The sequence below is a fragment of the Phaseolus vulgaris genome, chromosome 4 (genome assembly GCF_051622355.1).
Source record: "Phaseolus vulgaris cultivar YP4 chromosome 4, ASM5162235v1, whole genome shotgun sequence".
Lineage (NCBI taxonomy): Eukaryota > Viridiplantae > Streptophyta > Magnoliopsida > Fabales > Fabaceae > Phaseolus > Phaseolus vulgaris.
Genome location: NC_143501.1, coordinates 9,738,901 through 9,757,188, shown reverse-complemented (window position 1 = coordinate 9,757,188; position 18,288 = coordinate 9,738,901). Strand labels below are relative to the sequence as shown.

Below are 18,288 nucleotides of genomic sequence, written 5' to 3'. Positions count from 1 at the left end.
GGTTTCATCCCCTCCCTCTTCAGCAAGCTAATTCTACCTCTATGCATTGCATTTCAAGTTTACTCACCCTTCTATATCTTAATAGATTTTAGGCATTCCTTAGGTTTCATGCACCATTGTGAGTAAGCATTAGTACAAAATATCACTATAACGACGTTATATAAAGACAGTTTAGTTAAAACCATCGTTAAAAAAAAAACGGTGGCAAACTTGTAATTATAAAGTAAATGGGAGCATTTATAACGACGGTTTTGGGGAGGACCCGTCGTTACTTTAAGGTCCAGCGAAAATAAGGACGGTTCTGGAAAGGAATCGTCGTTACTTTTTGGGGTTTTAAAAATTTCACGCACTCATTTTTTAGGGTTTCAAAATTCCGCACACTCATTTGGCAGTAGACTTCATTTTCGATCCTACTTCAATCTAACACACTAAACTTTTTTTCCGTCTTCACTCTTTGCCACTACAATAGCGCTGGTGCTCCTCACTCATTGTGCCAGTGGATTCTGTTCGTCACCGTAAACCCAGCGCCGCGACCCAGCACCACTGACCAACTCCCATCTTCACTTTGCTACGCTCATCGCGCCCCCACCACAAACGAGTTGCCATCGCGCCACCAACTCCACGTGCCGCACCAGTGACGTAGCGTGTTGCCCTAACTGCCGCCGCTGCGCCACGAATGAGCTGTCATTGCATCACGAACCAGCTCACCCACGTCGCGTGTCGCCAACCTCCTCCGCGTGCCGCACTAGACACGTCGCTTGTTGCCCTAGCCACGTCGCATGTTGCTTTAGCCGTTGCCGCGGCGCCACGAAACAGCTTCTACCGCGTCACGAACTACCTCACGAGCCGCGTCTCGCCAAACTCCTCTGCGTGTCGCACCAGCCATGCTGCGTGGTGCCCTAGTTGCTGCCATGTCCCATACCCTACACCGCGTCTCGTGCCCTCCACCGTGTGTTGCCCTAGTCGTCATCGCATCCAGCGACTGCTTTGGAAAACTTTCCCTTTCCTCAACTCCACCGTGCGCGTCAGAAATCAAAACGTAAAAAGGTTTCTTGAAAGTCCAGCGAAAATAAGGACGGTTCTGGAAAGGAATCGTCGTTACTTTTTAGGGTTTTAAATATTTCGCGCACACATTTAATAGGGTTTTAGATTTTTGCGCACTCATTTGGCAGCAGACTTCATTTTTGCTCCTACTTAACTCTTACACACTTCACTTTATTTCCGTTTTCACTCTTTGCCACTACAATAGCGCCTGTGCTCCTCACTCATTGTGCTAGTGGATTCTGTTCGTCACCGTAAACCCACCGCCGCGACCCAACACCACTGACCAACTCCCATCTTCACTTTGCTACGCTCATCGCGCCCGCATCACAAACCAGTTGCCACCGCGCCACCAACTAACTCACCAACTTCGCGTGCCGCACTAGTGACGTCGCGTGTTCTCCTAGCCGCCGCCGCGGCGCCACGAACGAGCTGTCACTGCATCACAAACTAGCTCTCCAACGTCGCGTGTCGCCAACCTCCTTCGTGTGTTGCACTAGCTACATCCCCTGTTGCTTTAGCCGTTGCCGCGGCGTCACGACACAGCTTCTACCGCGTCACGAGCTACTTGACGAGCCACGGCTCGCCAAACTCCTCTGCGTGCCGCACCAGCCATGCTGCATGTCGCCCTAGCTGCTGCCGTGTCCCATACCCTACACCGCGTTTTCTGCCCTCCACCGTGTGTTGCCCTAGTCGTCATCGCATCCTGCGACTGCTTTGGAAAACTTTCCCTTTCCTCACCTCCACCGTGCGCGTCAGAAATCAAAACGTAAAAAGATTTCTTGAAAGTCCAGCGAAAATAAGGACGGTTCTGGAAAGGAACCGTCGTTACTTTGTAGGGTTTTAAATATTTCGCGCACTCATTTATTAGGGTTTCAGATTTTTGCGCACTCATTTGGCAGCAGACTTCATTTTTGCTCCTACTTAACTCTTACACACTTCACTTTATTTCCGTTTTCACTCTTTGCCACTACAATAGCGCATGTGCTCCTCACTCATTGTGCTAGTGGATTCTGTTCGTCACCGTAAACCCACCGCCGCGACCCAGCACCACTTACCAACTTCCATCTTCACTTTGCTACGCTCATCGCGCCTGCACCACGAACCAGTTGTCACTGCGCCACCAACTAACTCACCAACTCCGCGTGCCGCACTAGTGACGTCGCGTGTTTTCCTAGCCGCCGCCACAGCGCCACGAACAAGCTGTTACTGCATCACAAATTAGCTCACCAGCATCGCGTGTCGCCAACTTTCTTCGTGTGTTGCACTAGCCACGTCGCGTGTTGCCCTAGCCACGTCGCGTGTAGCTTTAGCCGTTGCCTCGGCGTCACGAAACAGCTTCTACCGCATCACAAACTACCTTACGAGCCGCGTGTTGCCCTAGCTGCTGCCTTGTCCCATACCCTCCACCGCGTCTCGTGCCCTCTACCGTGTGTTACCCTAGTCGTCATCGCATCCAGCGACCGCTTTGGAAAACTTTCCCTTTCCTCAACTCCACCGCGCGCGTCAAAAAGAAAAACGTAAAAAGGTTTCTTGAAGGTCCAGCAAAAATAAGGACGGTTCTGGAAAGGAACCGTCGTTACATTTTAGGGTTTTAAAAATTTCGCGCACTTATTTTTTAGGGTTTCAAAATTTCGCGTACTCATTTTGCAGCAAACTTCATTTTCACTATTACTTCAGTCTTACACACTTCACTTTATTTCCGTCTTCAGTCTGTGCCACTACAATAGCGCCTGTGCTCTCACTCATTGTGTCAGTCGATTATGTTCGTCACCGTAAACTCACCGCCGCGACCCAGCACTACTGACCAACTCCCATCTTCACTTTGCTACGCTCATCGCGCCTGCACCACGAACTAGTTGCCACCGTGCCACCAACTAACTCACCAACTTCGCGTGCCGCACTAGTGACGTCGCGTGTTGTCCTACCCGCCGCCGCGGAGCCACGAACGAGCTGTTACTGCATCACAAGCTAGCTCACCAACGTCGCGTGTCGCCAACCTCCTTCGCGTGTCGCACTAGCCACGTCGCGTTGCCCTAGCCACGTCACGTGTTGCTTTAGCCTTTGCCGCGGCGCCACGAAACAGCTTCTACCGCGTCACGAACTACCTCACGAGCCGCGTCTAGCCAAACTCTTCTGCGTGCCGCACCAGCCATGCTGCGAGTTGCCCTAGCTGTTGCCGTGTCCCATACCCTCCACCGCGTCTCGTGCCCTCCGCCGTGTGTTGCCCTAGTTGTCATCGCATCCAACGATCGCTTTGGGAAACTTTCCCTTTCCTCAACTCCATCATGCGCGTCAGAAAGCAAAACATAAAAAGGTTTCTTGAAGGTCCAGCGAAAATAATGACGGTTCTGGAAAGGAACCGTTGTTACTTTTTAGGGTTTTAAAAATTTCGCGCACTCATTTTTTAGAGTTTCAAAATTTCGCGTACTCATTTTGCAGCAAACTTCATTTTCACTCTTACTTCAGTCTTACACACTTCACTTTATTTCCGTCTTCAGTCTTTGCCACTACAATAGCGTCTGTGCTCGTACTCATTGTGCCAGTGGATTATGTTCGTCACCGTAAACCCAGCGCCGCGACCCAGCACCACTGACCAACTCCCATCTTCACTTTGCTACGTTCATCGCGTCCGCACCATGAACCAGTTGCCATCGCGCTACCAACTACCTCACCAACACCGCGTGCCGCACCTGTCACGTCGCGTGTTGCCCTAACCGCCACCGCGACGCCACGAACGACAAACTAGCTCACCAACGTCGCAGGCCGCCAACCTCTTCTGCGTGCCGCACTAGCCACGTCGCGTGTTGCCCTAGCCGCCGTCGCGGCGCCACGAACCAGCTTCCACCGCGTCACGAACTAGCTCACCAGTCGCGTCTGGTCAGACTCCTCTGCCTGCCGCACCAGCCATGCTGCGTGTTGCCCTAGCTGCCGTCGCGTCCCATGCTCTCCACCGCGTTCCGTTCCCTCCACCTTGTGTTGCCCTAGTCGCCATCACATCCAGCGCCCGCTTTGGAAAACTTCCCCTTTCCTCAACTCCATTGTGCGCGCCAGAAAGTAAAACGTAAAAAGGTTACTCTATCCTTCATTTTACTTCTCATTGCTTCTCATTCTTCTTTTTCACTGATTCAACATGGCACTGCACAAGACCATTGAAGTCATTGTTGCAAAACCTCATTCTCTCCCTCTTTGGAAAACTTCCCCTTTCCTCAACTCCACCGTGCACGCCATAAAGCAAAACGTGAAAAGGTTACTCTCTCCTTCATTTCACTTCTCATTGCTTCTCATTCTTCTTTTTTGCTAATTCAACATGGCAGAGTCAATTCGGGTCTTCAAGATGTGCTTTTTAAAATCAACCTTGGCTGACATTGTGATGTATTATTGTATCTTTTTAAAATCAATCTTGTAAGCGAAGAAAAATAAAACTGAAACACTGATCTTCTTACTAACATAAACAATAAATGTATTCCAATTCAGTATTTTCCAATTTATGATTACTTGCAACGCGATGATGTTCTGATTGTGTCCAATGTGAGAATTTGATTTCTCCAATAGAAATATTTGATGATATTTGTTTTCTGGGGCCAGCTGCGCTGTGAATATTTTATCGTTACTCGTGGTGGTGTGTGAAGGGAAAACCAAAAGATCAAGCTGGTTTAGAATGATAAATAATGGGAATTAGGTAGGAATTTAAAGGCAATTTTTGCATAAGAATGTATAATATTTTAGTGTTATTAATGTGCTTTAATTGGAATTGTTTATACCAGTTTAAGTATGTTATTCTACAAATTAATAGATTAAATAATAGATGATAATAGTTCATGAAATGTTTTATTCTACAGATTATCTAAATAAAATTTCAATTTCAGATTGGATAAAAACACTACATTTTGAAAATCTGCATTTTTTTAATTAACATTAAAATTGAAGGTTAAATGAGTCTTTGCGTGCACACCTCTACCTACTACTTTAGAATCATTTCTAACACTAGTCCTGTTTTTGTGGGGTCATACAACTTATAGGCTAGTAGGATTGCAAACTAATGTTTTAAAAAGTTTTTTAATTGTATTTTTTAGTTTCGTGGATTCAGTTTTTTTTTATACACTTGCACAAACTTATAACGACGGTTCTTTTGGAACCGTCTTTAATTTTTTTTTTAAATTGTTATTAACTAGTCAAAGTAACGACGGTTGATTATATACCGTCGTTTTTTAACAACACCCGCAATAACGATGGTTCAGAAACCGTCTTTATATGTCTTTTTTAACCGTCGTTAATGTCTATTTTTGTACTAATGAAGTGAACTTAGCTAATTTTTCTCTACTTGTTATTCATGACCATACTTTAAGTTGTGTCCTAGAAAATATATTCTTAAAAATGATATTCTTCCTTTATTTCCATATTTCTCCTATCACCGTTATCCACATGCACCCACACACTCTATTCACCTTTTGTGATGCCCAATCTAGATTAAAGTGTAAGAAATGAGCTCACACTTCACTATGGTTGACGAATTTTTCCCCTATCCACTGGCTGCACTTACTCCATACCAACCATGCAATTTTGCATTTAAAGAAAACATGATTCATTGTGTTTTCTTCTACCCCACACATTACACATAAGTTACTATCCAGAATTATCCCTCTATCCTCTAGATTCAATTGTGTCAGTAGTCTATCAAGTAATACTCGCCATGCTATAGTCTGCATTGAAAAAAGAGTCTTAATGCTCTAGAAGAATTCATACATTGCACCATGTTCCCCCCAAATTTCTTTCACATTGCACTATGTTCCCCCTAATTTCTTTCTTTAGGATCTTGTAGGCAAATCTCATTGTGTATTCTAATCTTTCATCCTCCTTCCATTCCCAAACATTTCTTTTTTCTTTCAAGAGTTTCCTACCATCAATTTGTTGCAGTATTTTCCTCTCCCTTCTCCTATTATTCTTATTTATTTTATTTTTTGTTCCAATAAAAAATATACTATTTTAACTCATAAATATTTCTTCGAAAGTTCTAAGCAAGTTGCCAATAAAATTTGGTAGAGAATGAGAAATAGAATACACTCATGTAAAATAAACATCAATGCTGATATTCACATGATTAGGCAAATTGACAACAAAATCTAGCACCACAGACCATACTGATTTTTTTTGTTAATTGTCACATAAACTAACAAAATTAAATGGTATAAGATGAAGTGATTGATGTAGTTATTCACCTAAAACAAATTAATGTAATGGGAGTCCTAGAGTTGTTTTTTTAATGTGGTCCTTCTAATGTATTTACCATGACCTTTTAGAATATAATATGGTTTTATTGATTCTTTTTATGTTAGTTGGTATGCTTTCACTTTGACAGTTGCGCATGCAGAAGAAGGAAGGACACCATAAGGTAGATGGGTCAGGAAGTGATCAGATAGAAGAAACAGAATTCTCTTCAGAAAGGTTCATGATATTTGGAAACCCATCAAACATAAAACATATTCATTTTGATAATTCAAAATAATAATATTTATTTTATTTTTTAATTTAAAATTTCAATATATATTATTATATGGGTCGTAAAGTGAATATTATTATTTTAAAGTATTATTTTCCCTTCCGAAATGGACCACAAAGCAAAAGATTATAAAGCATAGCAGAAGTAAGCGTGCGTATTAAAAAGCACAAAAAGATGATTGAATTAGAGCAACACCATACCACACTTTCCTCTCCTTTGTCCGTGCAACATTGTCCATGTGTTCACACTATCTCCTTAACAAGAGTTCAAGTTTCACTCTAGGTTAAATCTTTTTAAATATTGAAATAAATAAACTTTTCTAATATATTTTTCATACTTACGAAAATAACCACTTAAAAATTATCTTTCAATTATGTAAATATCATTTATCTGCAAATTTCTCACTACAAGAAAATTATGAAATAGAAATCAATTTTAGAGACAAAAAATAATTAGTTGTTATAGTGACTAAATTTGAGACCATTTTAGAGACTAAATAAATTTTTCGTTTATAAATTAGTTTCTATTACTGTTAAATAGTTTATAAATTGGTATCTAATTAACAACTAAGATTTTTGTTACCAAATTTAGAATTTAAATAATTAGTAGTTAAAATCTTGGTAGCTATTTGGATACCAATTTAGAAACTATTTCACAATAATAAAAATTAATTTAAAAACTTTTTTTTTAGTTTTTAAAATGGTCTCTAATTTAGTTGCAACTAATTATTTTGGTGTTTAAAAATTGGTTTTTATTTCATGATTTTCTAGTGTCCATAATTTACACAATTATCTTACAATCTTACTTTTACTGGTTTGGCTATTATTGTTTGTTATTATAGTAAGCATTATTTTATCGTGATAACTATTTTTTACTATTTCACAAAAAAAATATAGATACATGTTTCTATAAAAATAACAATTATTCATTTGTTCCCTATAATTTAAAAATATTCTTAAGTCTTTTTTGTATATAGAAACATATTCATTTTAGTTTCTACGCGTATAATTTTATTTTTTTTGTTTTATTCCAACACGTTATTTGATCAATATTTTATAGTCTTTACCATGAAGATTAAAAAAAAGTATATATTTACATGAACCAAAAAAGATGTTAAATAGATGGATTAAAAAGTATAATACATGACTCTCCAAAACTCAAAAATTGCAATTAAAATAGCAGAGGTTGTATTTAAGAAACAACTGGGTATAACTTAATTTCTATTAATATATATATTATATATAGGTAACTGAAGGGGAAGCAATATTTAAGCATAAGGTGAATTAAATCAGTACATATTAATTTGATTTTGTTCCCCAGCAGTTATATTTGATTGATTTGTTGGGTGTAATAGTTGAAGTGAGCATGAATTGATCATCAGCAACGGTTTCCCTTTCTGCAGGTAAGTGCACCAGCAGTGATGGTCATGGATCCAACAAGAGAAGAAGGTCTTGCACTGAGACTTGAAGCCCTAGCATAGATGGAAGAAGCACCAGCACCAGATTGCCTGAAGTATGCTCCATTCAAGAACATGTCACCCTCTGATCTCCAATTCCAACTCATCCACTCACTCTGTGGAGCATCCTCATGCTTTGTTACCTCTTTGCTGAACCTTATGTTTGGGGCAAGAAACCTGTTTCCTTGGCTGTTGATGGTGGGGTTCGCACTCCCTCCAATGGCATACATTTCCCAGTGTGTGTAGTCGTTGTTCACCACATGAAAATACCCGTGTCTGCATCTGCAACAAGAGTCACATCACCAAAACGTTACTCACAATGATTGTAATATGTTGAATCATCTTTTCTTAAATACTTATAATGAGATAGTAACTCGATAATCGGATAAAGTTAATAAATTTTCTATTACATGGTGAACTTTAAGTCTAATTTAACTCAATAAAATTGATTCATAGGTGAGGTTTGCACTCACTAATATACAATGAATTGTCTCAATCTCTAGTCGATGTGAGATCTCCAACAAATCCTCTCACGCCGAGAGTGACAGCTCGTGCGTGGAATAACATATGATGAGTGGTCCAATAAAGGCTCGATAGCGGATGGTCTGATAAGCCCAACAAACATTCGATAGGATAGACTTTAAATGACTCTGATACCATATTACGAAGTGGACTTTAAGTCTAACTCAACCCCATAAAAACGGCTAATGGGGTGAGGCTTAAAATTAACTATGTAATATGGTATCAGAGTCATTTAAAGCCTATCCTAGCGAGTGTTTGTTGGGTCTATCGTGTCATCAGCTATCGGACTGTTATCCAAACACCCATAATATGTTGTACCACGCACGAGCTGTCACTCTCGACGTGAACGGGTGTGTTGGAGATCCCACATCGTATTTCAATGTATATAAGTGTGTGCAAACTTCACCTCATAAACCGGTTTTATGAAATTAAATTAAGTTTAAAATCCACTTCATAATAGTCTCGTTCGTAATAGTCTCGTTAAGATAAATTTTAAAAATCTAAGATAGAGACTTGAAATTTAAACTTAACGAAATTTTGTAAAATATATTATAGTCCAAATCTTAATCAAATTTAGCATGATAGGTATAATGATGGCACATACCTTGGCATTCTTTGAACAAGACCTTCTCCAAAATGATTGAAGGCTATAGTGACCTGCATGTCCTTGTCCTGCGTGTAGGAATCACTGTGTCCCAAAAGCATAACCTTGTCATGGTGGGTCATGTAATTGTTGGAGATGGTGATGGCAGTGGATCCATGAATGGCATCAATCAGCCCATCACGACAATTGGACAGAGAGCAATGATCGATCCAAACATGCTTCGAGTTGAAGATCGACACTCCATCGCCGTCCGATTGCGTCCAAAACCCCGAGTGCTCCGGCGAGTCTCTGATGTTGGTGTTCCCCGTGGGCTTGCAATCGTGAATGTGAATTCCGTGAACGATCACGTTGCTCACGTAGTGTATGGTGATGCAGCCGCCGCCGGCGATGTGCACACTGGCGCCTCTGCCGTCGATTGTCTTGAAAGAGTTCACCAGAAGCTCTTGTTTTAGCGTGATTACCATGTCCCTCTTGAAGATTATCCACAGGGGTTCGTCTTGTATGGCGGCGTAACGGAGGGTTCCGGGCTTTGGGTTCACGGCGTCGTCGTCGCCGGAGTCTGTCACCTCGTAGATTCGACCGTTTCTTCCGCCGATGGCGTCCTTGCCGAACCCGATGGCGCAGTCGGCTAGTCTCTGGCGGTTGTTCTCCCAGTTAGGGTGGCACCGCCAGCAGTCGTCGATGGGGTTCCCGGTTCCGCATGATAAATAACCCAAGTTTCTCCTTGAAGCATTGATACTTCTGCAATCACAAAATCAATTACAATGTCACATTTTTCATGGAAAATGTTGATTTTCTTGCATTTTTCTCCTTATTATTAAGATTTATTGCTTTTCCTAATATTACTATTATCATGTCATGTCATGGGAAAGTAAAATTGTGTCAACTACTACAATTTTATTTAAGATAATTACATAAAAATGGTATTACCTTTATTTTTACTTACAATAAAATGATGTTACATTGTCGACTTTCTTCATATCGTACAAACAATACCATTTTAATAAAAAGAAGAAAAATTGGTTTCACCCAAAATTGTTTCATATGCATTTGTTATCTTTATTAATAAAAAAATGCATTTGTTATCTTTATTAATAAAAAAAATGCATTTGTCATCTTTGAGATCATAACTTCGGTGTGAAAATCCAGCTTAAAAGTCAATTTTTGGTTTTAAGAGGATGACTTAAACATAAACTAAGTTACTAAATTTTGAAAAAGTTTATGAATACTCTAAGTCAATTGAATGGGATAAAAAAATATTCTCCTTATATATATATATATATATATATATATATATTACTAAATAATTATATTTTGGTTTTGCAATTTTATAACAATGTTTAAAGATCTCTCAATATATTAAGATGCTTAAAAGATGACAATAATTAAGATGATTTTTCAACGTCATAATAACACTTTTAACAAAATTATCCGAAAAATAGAAATATATTTTTTATTTATAAAAAAATCTTGCCAATATATTAATTTTTTTATTAATAACAATTAATTACCTTTTCATTGTTTATTAACAAGAACATATAAAAATAATATTTCTATGAAGTTATAAAATATTTTATAAAAGCAACCATTCATTTCTTCTAAGATGTATATATTGCTAGCAGATTCATTTATGATAATTATAATAAAATTTGTAAGAAATATATACGTAAAGCCTAATATGTATAATGCAGTTTTTATATTATGCTTTCTAAATTTCGTGAATTTTGTCTTCCAGTGTGAACTCCTCTCTCAATTAGTTTTTCAGAAATTTAATTTTTTATATTTGAATTAATTATACAATTTTAGAGATCTATTAACTTAACAAATAATATTTAACGAAAATATCCACATAAGATTCTGCTTTGCCATCACATCAACGCATGATATTCCACTACAATATTGTCAACATTTTCTTTGAATATTGGATACAGAATTCATAAACAAACAAAAATTATACACCTAAAATCCACAATAGTAAATTCATCAAGGATAACTAAATTTGCTAAATTGGAAAAAACTAAGAACAGAGTGTGTAATGAAGTAAAATTTTCACACTCCACACAAAACTTTTCTTTTAGAAGAAAATTTTTACTTTCACAACTCTACACACTCAAAATACCACTTTACAACATTTCAAAATTTCTTCATCCATTCACATTGTCCATCATCCATATTCTAGTAAAAATTATTTCTTTTTTTTACTTTTAATTAACCTATAATACAAACAAGTTTTCACTATTAGATTGTAAACATATCATAACTGTTAATTATACTAATTTTTTAGATTTGCAATAGAAGCTTAAAAGCATACATTTATGAAGCTAATGAACAATGGAGATTGAGAAGAGAAGAACAAAATATGAAGTGAATGGTTTACCTTTGTACCTCTTGAACAACCATTTCAGGGTCTGGAAGTGTGGAGGAGGAAACAAAAGAGGGTGTGAGAAGAGAAAGAGCAAAGAGAAGGAAGCATGAAAGGGAAGCCATTGTTGGTCTTCTCTTTGTTCTTAGTGGTGAAGTGGGAGAGTGGAGAGAGTTTTATAGAAAGAAAAAAAATAATAAAAAAATATAGAGAGAAAGAAAAAAGCCGAGAGTAATGGCGTGATTAAATTTTTTCAAGTGGGTCCAAGTTATCGAAATTTAGGGTTTATGATAAAGGTGTTTTATTTAGGGTTGGTTCTTGGAGAAGTAGACATGGTTTGAAACCGTTATATTAGTTCAACTGTGGAAGCCACAAAGTCAAATTGGTTTACCTCAGTGGAAAGATCCATGAGGAAGACAATGAAAGGCACTGCCCCACACAATTTTAATTTCTTCTTTTTTTCCCTCCATCATTCTATGACTTACATTTTTTTTTTAATATAGCTTTTTTGGTTTATTGTATTATGTTTTTTTTAATATACCTCAGTGGAAAGATTCATCTCTTTGTTTTTGTTTTGAAAGTTGTTAATCTTTCATTTAAAAAAATACTCAAACATAATACTTTTAATAAAAAATTATTTAAAATTGACTTGTTGATGGAAGTGAAACGAGATATAAGCAAGAGGCAATTGTTTCTTCATTTTGATATGCACCCAATAATTTTTAAAATTTTACAATTGTCCTTCATTTTGGAATTAAAAATCCAGAATTAAAAACTACTTTCCAGAAAAGTTTCAGAAAAAAAAAATAGAATAGATTTTTTGGGTTTTGGAAATGGAATTACTAAATAGAATTGGAAAACCAAAATTTCATTAAAGTAATTTCATATATAGAAAATGCATTCTAGAAAACATAATGCAATCCATAAACGTATTCCATAAAAAGGAATTTTGGAAACATATTATGGAAACGGATTCCAAAATCTAAAAAAGTGTTTTGGAGATCTAAATATGGAAATGTATTCTGAAAATTGAAAAAAAAAAATTGTTCTTTCACATAAGACATTGTGCAGGTTAAAAAACATTAAATACACAAAATAATTGTCTAAACAAGAATGTCATGTTTTATTATAGTAATCGAGAGTCTTTAAAATCGAGTTAAAAAAAAAAAGTAAAACTTGACTCAAATAATTTAAGGGATGTTTTGACTCGTATACAAAAGGTAAAGATAGGAAAAAGCTCAAAAGAAAATCCAATAACAAAATACCTCCAGTCTAGCAATAAAGGAGGAAACTTGCTAAGCACCCTAAATGTTGATATTCTCTAATAGAGATCCCAAAGCAAAGAAACAAATAAAACAACATTTCTCACTTACTCACACAGAAATAGAGCAAGTCTTTGGCCAAGCCATCAATACAACAAAATTTCATATGAACCAAACCTACAAAATAGGAGACTCCTACCAAATGTGGGCAACCATGTTGAAGATAGTTTTAAAGAGGATGGTATGAGATAAGTTCCATATCCAAAGAAAAAAGAAGAAGCTTAGGCCAGCACATATGTTGCAGGAAAACTTAGCCAGATAAACCCAACACAACATCGCTGATAAATCAGCTTAGGTAGACCTGCAAACTTTCCTCAACTGCCAAGGATATAGAATCAAACTAGAACCCGCACTCTTGGATCCATCCAAGCGTCCCACCCCCCATAAGGGCATAGGAGCACCCTGCAAGCCCACAAACATCACTTCTGCAATCTGGAAAAACAATTACTAGAAACCAAGTATTGTTATATAACAAAGAAAAATAGGGGTACATTATGATTGACTTCTAGGATATTACCAAGGGTATTATTTAGTTGCCAAATTAATACAGAGAATTGGGCATCAAACCCAATCGGAATATGAGAAATTAACCTTTGTGACCTTATGTTTCAATCATGCCCAATATTGTACTTGTGCCAAAGATATTTCCTCTGCATCCGCATTTGCTTGATTAAACACTATCTTGTTCCTATGCTTCCATATGCACCAAATAATAGATATCCACACGCCCAGAGTTTGTTTACCTCATTATTTAAATAAAGACATATGAATTGGTTAAAATGTTCAAGCATATAGTTATGGTATACTATGCTTACCTCGAACCAAATATTGCACATATTTTAGACTGCATTTGAGATGTGACAAGATATACAAAGATGAGATGTTGTTTGCTCTGCATTTCCACACAAAACAATTGTGTGTCCCTCAGTTGTACCGCCCTCCTAGAAAATTTTTGCTTAGTGACTATCTTATTCAACAACACCTCAAGGAAGGTAATTAGGCTGAGGAAAGGGCTTTCAAGATCCACAAAAGACGAAATGATTTAGAATTTTTACCTGTAACTGTATTTTCCAATAGTGTATATGCAGACTTAACAGTATAGATGTTGGTTTGTAGGTCTTTCCATAGCCATTTGTCTTCCCTATCTATGTGCAAGAAATCTTGTTCTAGAACTAGCATAAACTCAGTCACTTAAGACCTCTCCCATTCAAACCACTACCTTCCCCATTTGACATCCCATTTCCAACCTTCCCTAGACCATCTGTCGTAACTATTGAGTGATTTTTTTTTTATTAAAAGTTACTAAACACTCTAGGAAATCCGACTTCCAATTGAATGTTTTTTGACCAAGAATCTTTCCACATCTTTATTTTTTACCTTGACCCCACTTTCCATTCAATATTAGAGTCAAACCAATTGTCACATTGGCCTACTTCACACACTTTGCATAAGTCGTTCCACCATCTAGAATTGTGCTTATTTATGTTAGATACATTTAAGTTTCTCCATGACCCATACTTTGATTATAAAGTTTCTTTCCATTGACCTTTCTCCGAGGAATCCATTCTCCACTTCTATTTTGCTAGTAAGACCTTATTGAACAGATCAATGTGTTTAATACCTAACCCACACCTTCATGTTTGGGTTTGCAAATATTGTCCCAGCTGATCCAAACAACTTTCCTCCCTTCTGCCCCCCAATCCTATAGAAATTTTTGTTGTAACTTTGTAATCATTTTGCATATTCTAACAGGAGCTTTAAAGAAAGAGAGAAAGTACAGATGAATGACATTTAAGATAGATTTAATAAGACAAATGTGTCCTGTAAATGATAGATTTTTGCCTTTCCACACAGATAATGTCTTTCTAATCTTAGATAATACAAGCTCCCAAAAGGTGGTCTGAGTAGGGTTACCACCTACAGGCAAACCTAAATATTTAAAAGGAATAACCATTATGCTACACCGAAGAACCTCATAGAAAGTTTGTATCATGTTTCTATCCATCTTATAACACCAATTTTACTTTTGTGGAAATTCACCCTAAGCCCTAGTTCGAAGCATCTAAGCATTCATTTAGTGGCCTAGATGTTATGGATGCAAGGTTCACACATGAAAAGAGTGTCGTCAACAAACTGTAATAACTTTACTTTGATTTTGTTAGCCCTAACTTTTAGACACATGAACAAATTCTTTCTAGTTACTTGATTTACTAGTCCTGATAAATCTTGTGCCACAATTAGAAACATGAAAGGTGTAATTGGATCACCTTATCTAAGACCTTTGGAAGGTTTGAATTCTTTGATAGGGTTACCATTAACTAAAACAAAGATGGATAACGATTCTAGACATGCTCTGATCCATTGTCTACAAAATCCCAGTATACCCATCATATAATATAAGAACTCTAGTTGACAAAACCGTAAGCCTTCTCATAGTCAATCTTAATCACCACCCCGCTTTTCCTTTTTATTTTCAATTCATCAATTATCTCATTTGCCACAAGTACACTATTTAATAGACCTCTTTATGATAGGAATTGTGAATAATCGTCTTTAAACTACCATGTTTCAATAAAAAAAAAGTAGATTATAATTATTAATTATTTTTTATAAAATAAAATAAAATGTTACAATTAAAATTTAAGTAATGATATCTTATTTTCTTCCTCTTACAATTACATGAACATTTGACCATTAATATGATAATTAATATAATTTTTGTTATGGTGAGTTGATCAAATTTATCTTAGACTTTTTTTTATATTATTTAAGTTGTTCTTAAATTTTTACTTTATATTTTTAGTGTTAAATTACAAAAATATATTATTTTAGCTTTTAATAATATTAATATTTTATTATTCAATATATTTATTTAAAGACAATATCTTTTATTATTATATTTTAATTTAAAAAATGAAAAAAAGATATAAATCTTTAATTAAAAATATAATTAAAAATTAAAAATCGTTCCGGTCCAAACCAAACTACACAAATTAATTTGGTTTGGTTCGGATTTTGTTTTTCTTTCAAACCAAACCACATTATTTTTTTTGTTTTTACTAAAAATGGAAATCACGCGCCACAAACACTACTAATAGTAACACTCTCACAATAAATTTGATTGAAGAAATTACTTAAATTTATTTTTATAAAAAAATGGACCAACTTGAGAATAAAAAAAAAATAGTGAGACTAAATTAAAAAAAAAATCATTGTATTAGAAGGGAGAAAGCTATTAAACCTATATTTTTTCCTTTAAAAACATTTTCATAGATTCAAAAATATTGTATAATTTTTTTCTTCTCAATATCAAAATTAATTTAAAAAATAAATCTATAATTGGGATAAGATTGAATTGAGATTTACTATTTTTTTATAATTTAAAAATTAAAATATTATTTTATGTATATTTTTTTTTTTTGATTGATATGTAATACTGATTTTTAATTTTAACTTTTTTTATAAATGGGTTTACTATACGAATATCATGTTGAAGCCTTGGCCTAGAATAAGATAATTAAATACATCTTTGAATTCAATAAAAATTTTCAATATGTTTTTTCGTAAAGTTTTGGAATAAAAAAACGTTTATTTTATCAGTTGAATGTGTTGACTGAGTGTTGCCCTTTCTCCCGTTCTTCTTTCTTCCCTTAAATTGTGCCATGTTTCTTTCTTTACGGTGTGATCCACATGAATGGGCGCACATTCTATGGCTTTGGCTCTACCAATTTAATGATTTTAATTAAATATTTTAATTTATCATTTTATTAGTAACATACATATAATTACAAATCTATATTTTATTTTATAATTATTTCAATATATTTTTATATAATATTTTCTTATTTACTGGTAGTAAGTAATAAATTATTAATCTTTAAATTTTTTATAATTATTATATTTTTTTACAGTATACTCAAATTTAAAATTAAAAAAATTACAAGACTTTTGTTAAAATATTTATTTTTCTATTTTAAATTATTGGGCTTTGTTTGTTTGACCCAACTTTCCTTTTTCTGTTTCAGCTAGGTCTTAATCTTTTTCTTATATATACACCATGTATTTTACTCTCTAATATACAAGTGAGTAAAAGTTTTTTTTATATTTATTTTTCTCTACAATTAGGGTTCATCAAAACCTCTCTTTCTTCATTACGATTACGTGCGATTACGTATGCTACATTAAAAGCATCACATCAGACAAGAAATATTCATCTTCATTTACTGTAATAACTTTGTTAATTTTTAAAAATTTGTCGGTCAATCCACCGGCCCACAAACTCATAGTTATGTGGGATGGGTCAAAATTATTAATTCACAAGTCTTATGTAGAGCAAACTATCTCAACCCATTTTTATCGGTCAAATGTGGAATAAGTTAAAACGAATTGAATTTTTTGCATAAGAAGTTTTACTTGCAAGAGAACAAACAAAACGAATAATATGTATGCATATTCATGTATGAATAAAACTTAGCTTCATTGATTAAGAGAAAAGCACACTCAAGAAGGGAGGAAAACAAAAAAATAGAGTCGGATTTTTTTCATTAAATGAAAATAGAGTACATCGTTTATATTTATAGGACCTACACTATGCGTCTGACAGATTATGATTAAGAGCATCGTTTAATGCCTAAGAACATTGCCTAACAAAGTGCATTTTGGGAGTACCGTATAGTGACTACGAACATCATCTACCAGAGAGCGTCTGAGAGCACCGTCTAGAGTCTAAGAACATCGCCTAATAGAAAACGTCTGAAAACATCCTCTAGCCTCCAAGAGCATTAAGTGTCAGAGAGTGACTAAACGCAAAACTACTTCAACATAAGCTGAAAGGGTTACAAAACTTAATAGCCCCCCGTCAAGATTTGTGGTAGATGTCTATCAACCCAAGCTTGGAGACGACATAAGTGAAAACCCTTCGATCGAGCGATTTAGTAAACACAAATGCAGCTTGATGAATACTTGAAATAGGAAGCAACTGGAAGAACTTGGATTGAAGTTTTTCATGAACTACGTGGAAATCTATCATTATGTGTTTAGTTCTTTTGTGAAAAATGGGATTATGAGCGATGTACCTTGCATATTGATTTTCACAATAAATGGTAGCAGCTGGTGTTTCTGTTAGAACATTAAATTCATTGATCAAGTAAGTCAGCCACTGAACATCGTAAACAAGTGTATCAAGAGCATGGTACCTAGCTTCAGAAGAGAATTGTGAAACAATAGATTGTTTTTTTGATTTCCAACTGATTAACAAAGATCCAAGAAATACATAAAATCTTGTTGTTGAGCGTGTTCTTTGAGGGAAGGTGGCCCAATCCAAATCACAAAATCATTTGGTTTGCAAGTTAGAACTGCTAGGAAAGAATAAACCTCGTCTAGGTGTCCCTTTTATGTATCTCAGTATTCGGTGAGCAACATGATGATGTTCTAAGGTGGGAGCATGCATGAATTGGCTTAAGAACTAGACAACATAGCTTA

At 35.9% G+C, this 18,288-nt stretch overlaps 1 protein-coding gene across 1 annotated transcript; it reads right to left on the bottom strand.

Moving 5' to 3' along the window:
* Positions 1 to 7,688: 7,688 nt before the first annotated feature.
* LOC137837163 (pectate lyase) lies at positions 7,689 to 11,647 on the bottom strand. The gene is made up of 3 exons (XM_068646051.2): positions 11,501 to 11,647; positions 9,124 to 9,864; positions 7,689 to 8,279 (listed from the first exon to the last, which is right to left on the bottom strand). The coding sequence occupies exons 1-3, from the start codon at positions 11,608 to 11,610 to the stop codon at positions 7,919 to 7,921; spliced, it is 1,212 nt and encodes a 403-aa protein (XP_068502152.1). The 5' UTR covers positions 11,611 to 11,647; the 3' UTR covers positions 7,689 to 7,918.
* Between the last annotated feature and the right edge of the window lie 6,641 nt (positions 11,648 to 18,288).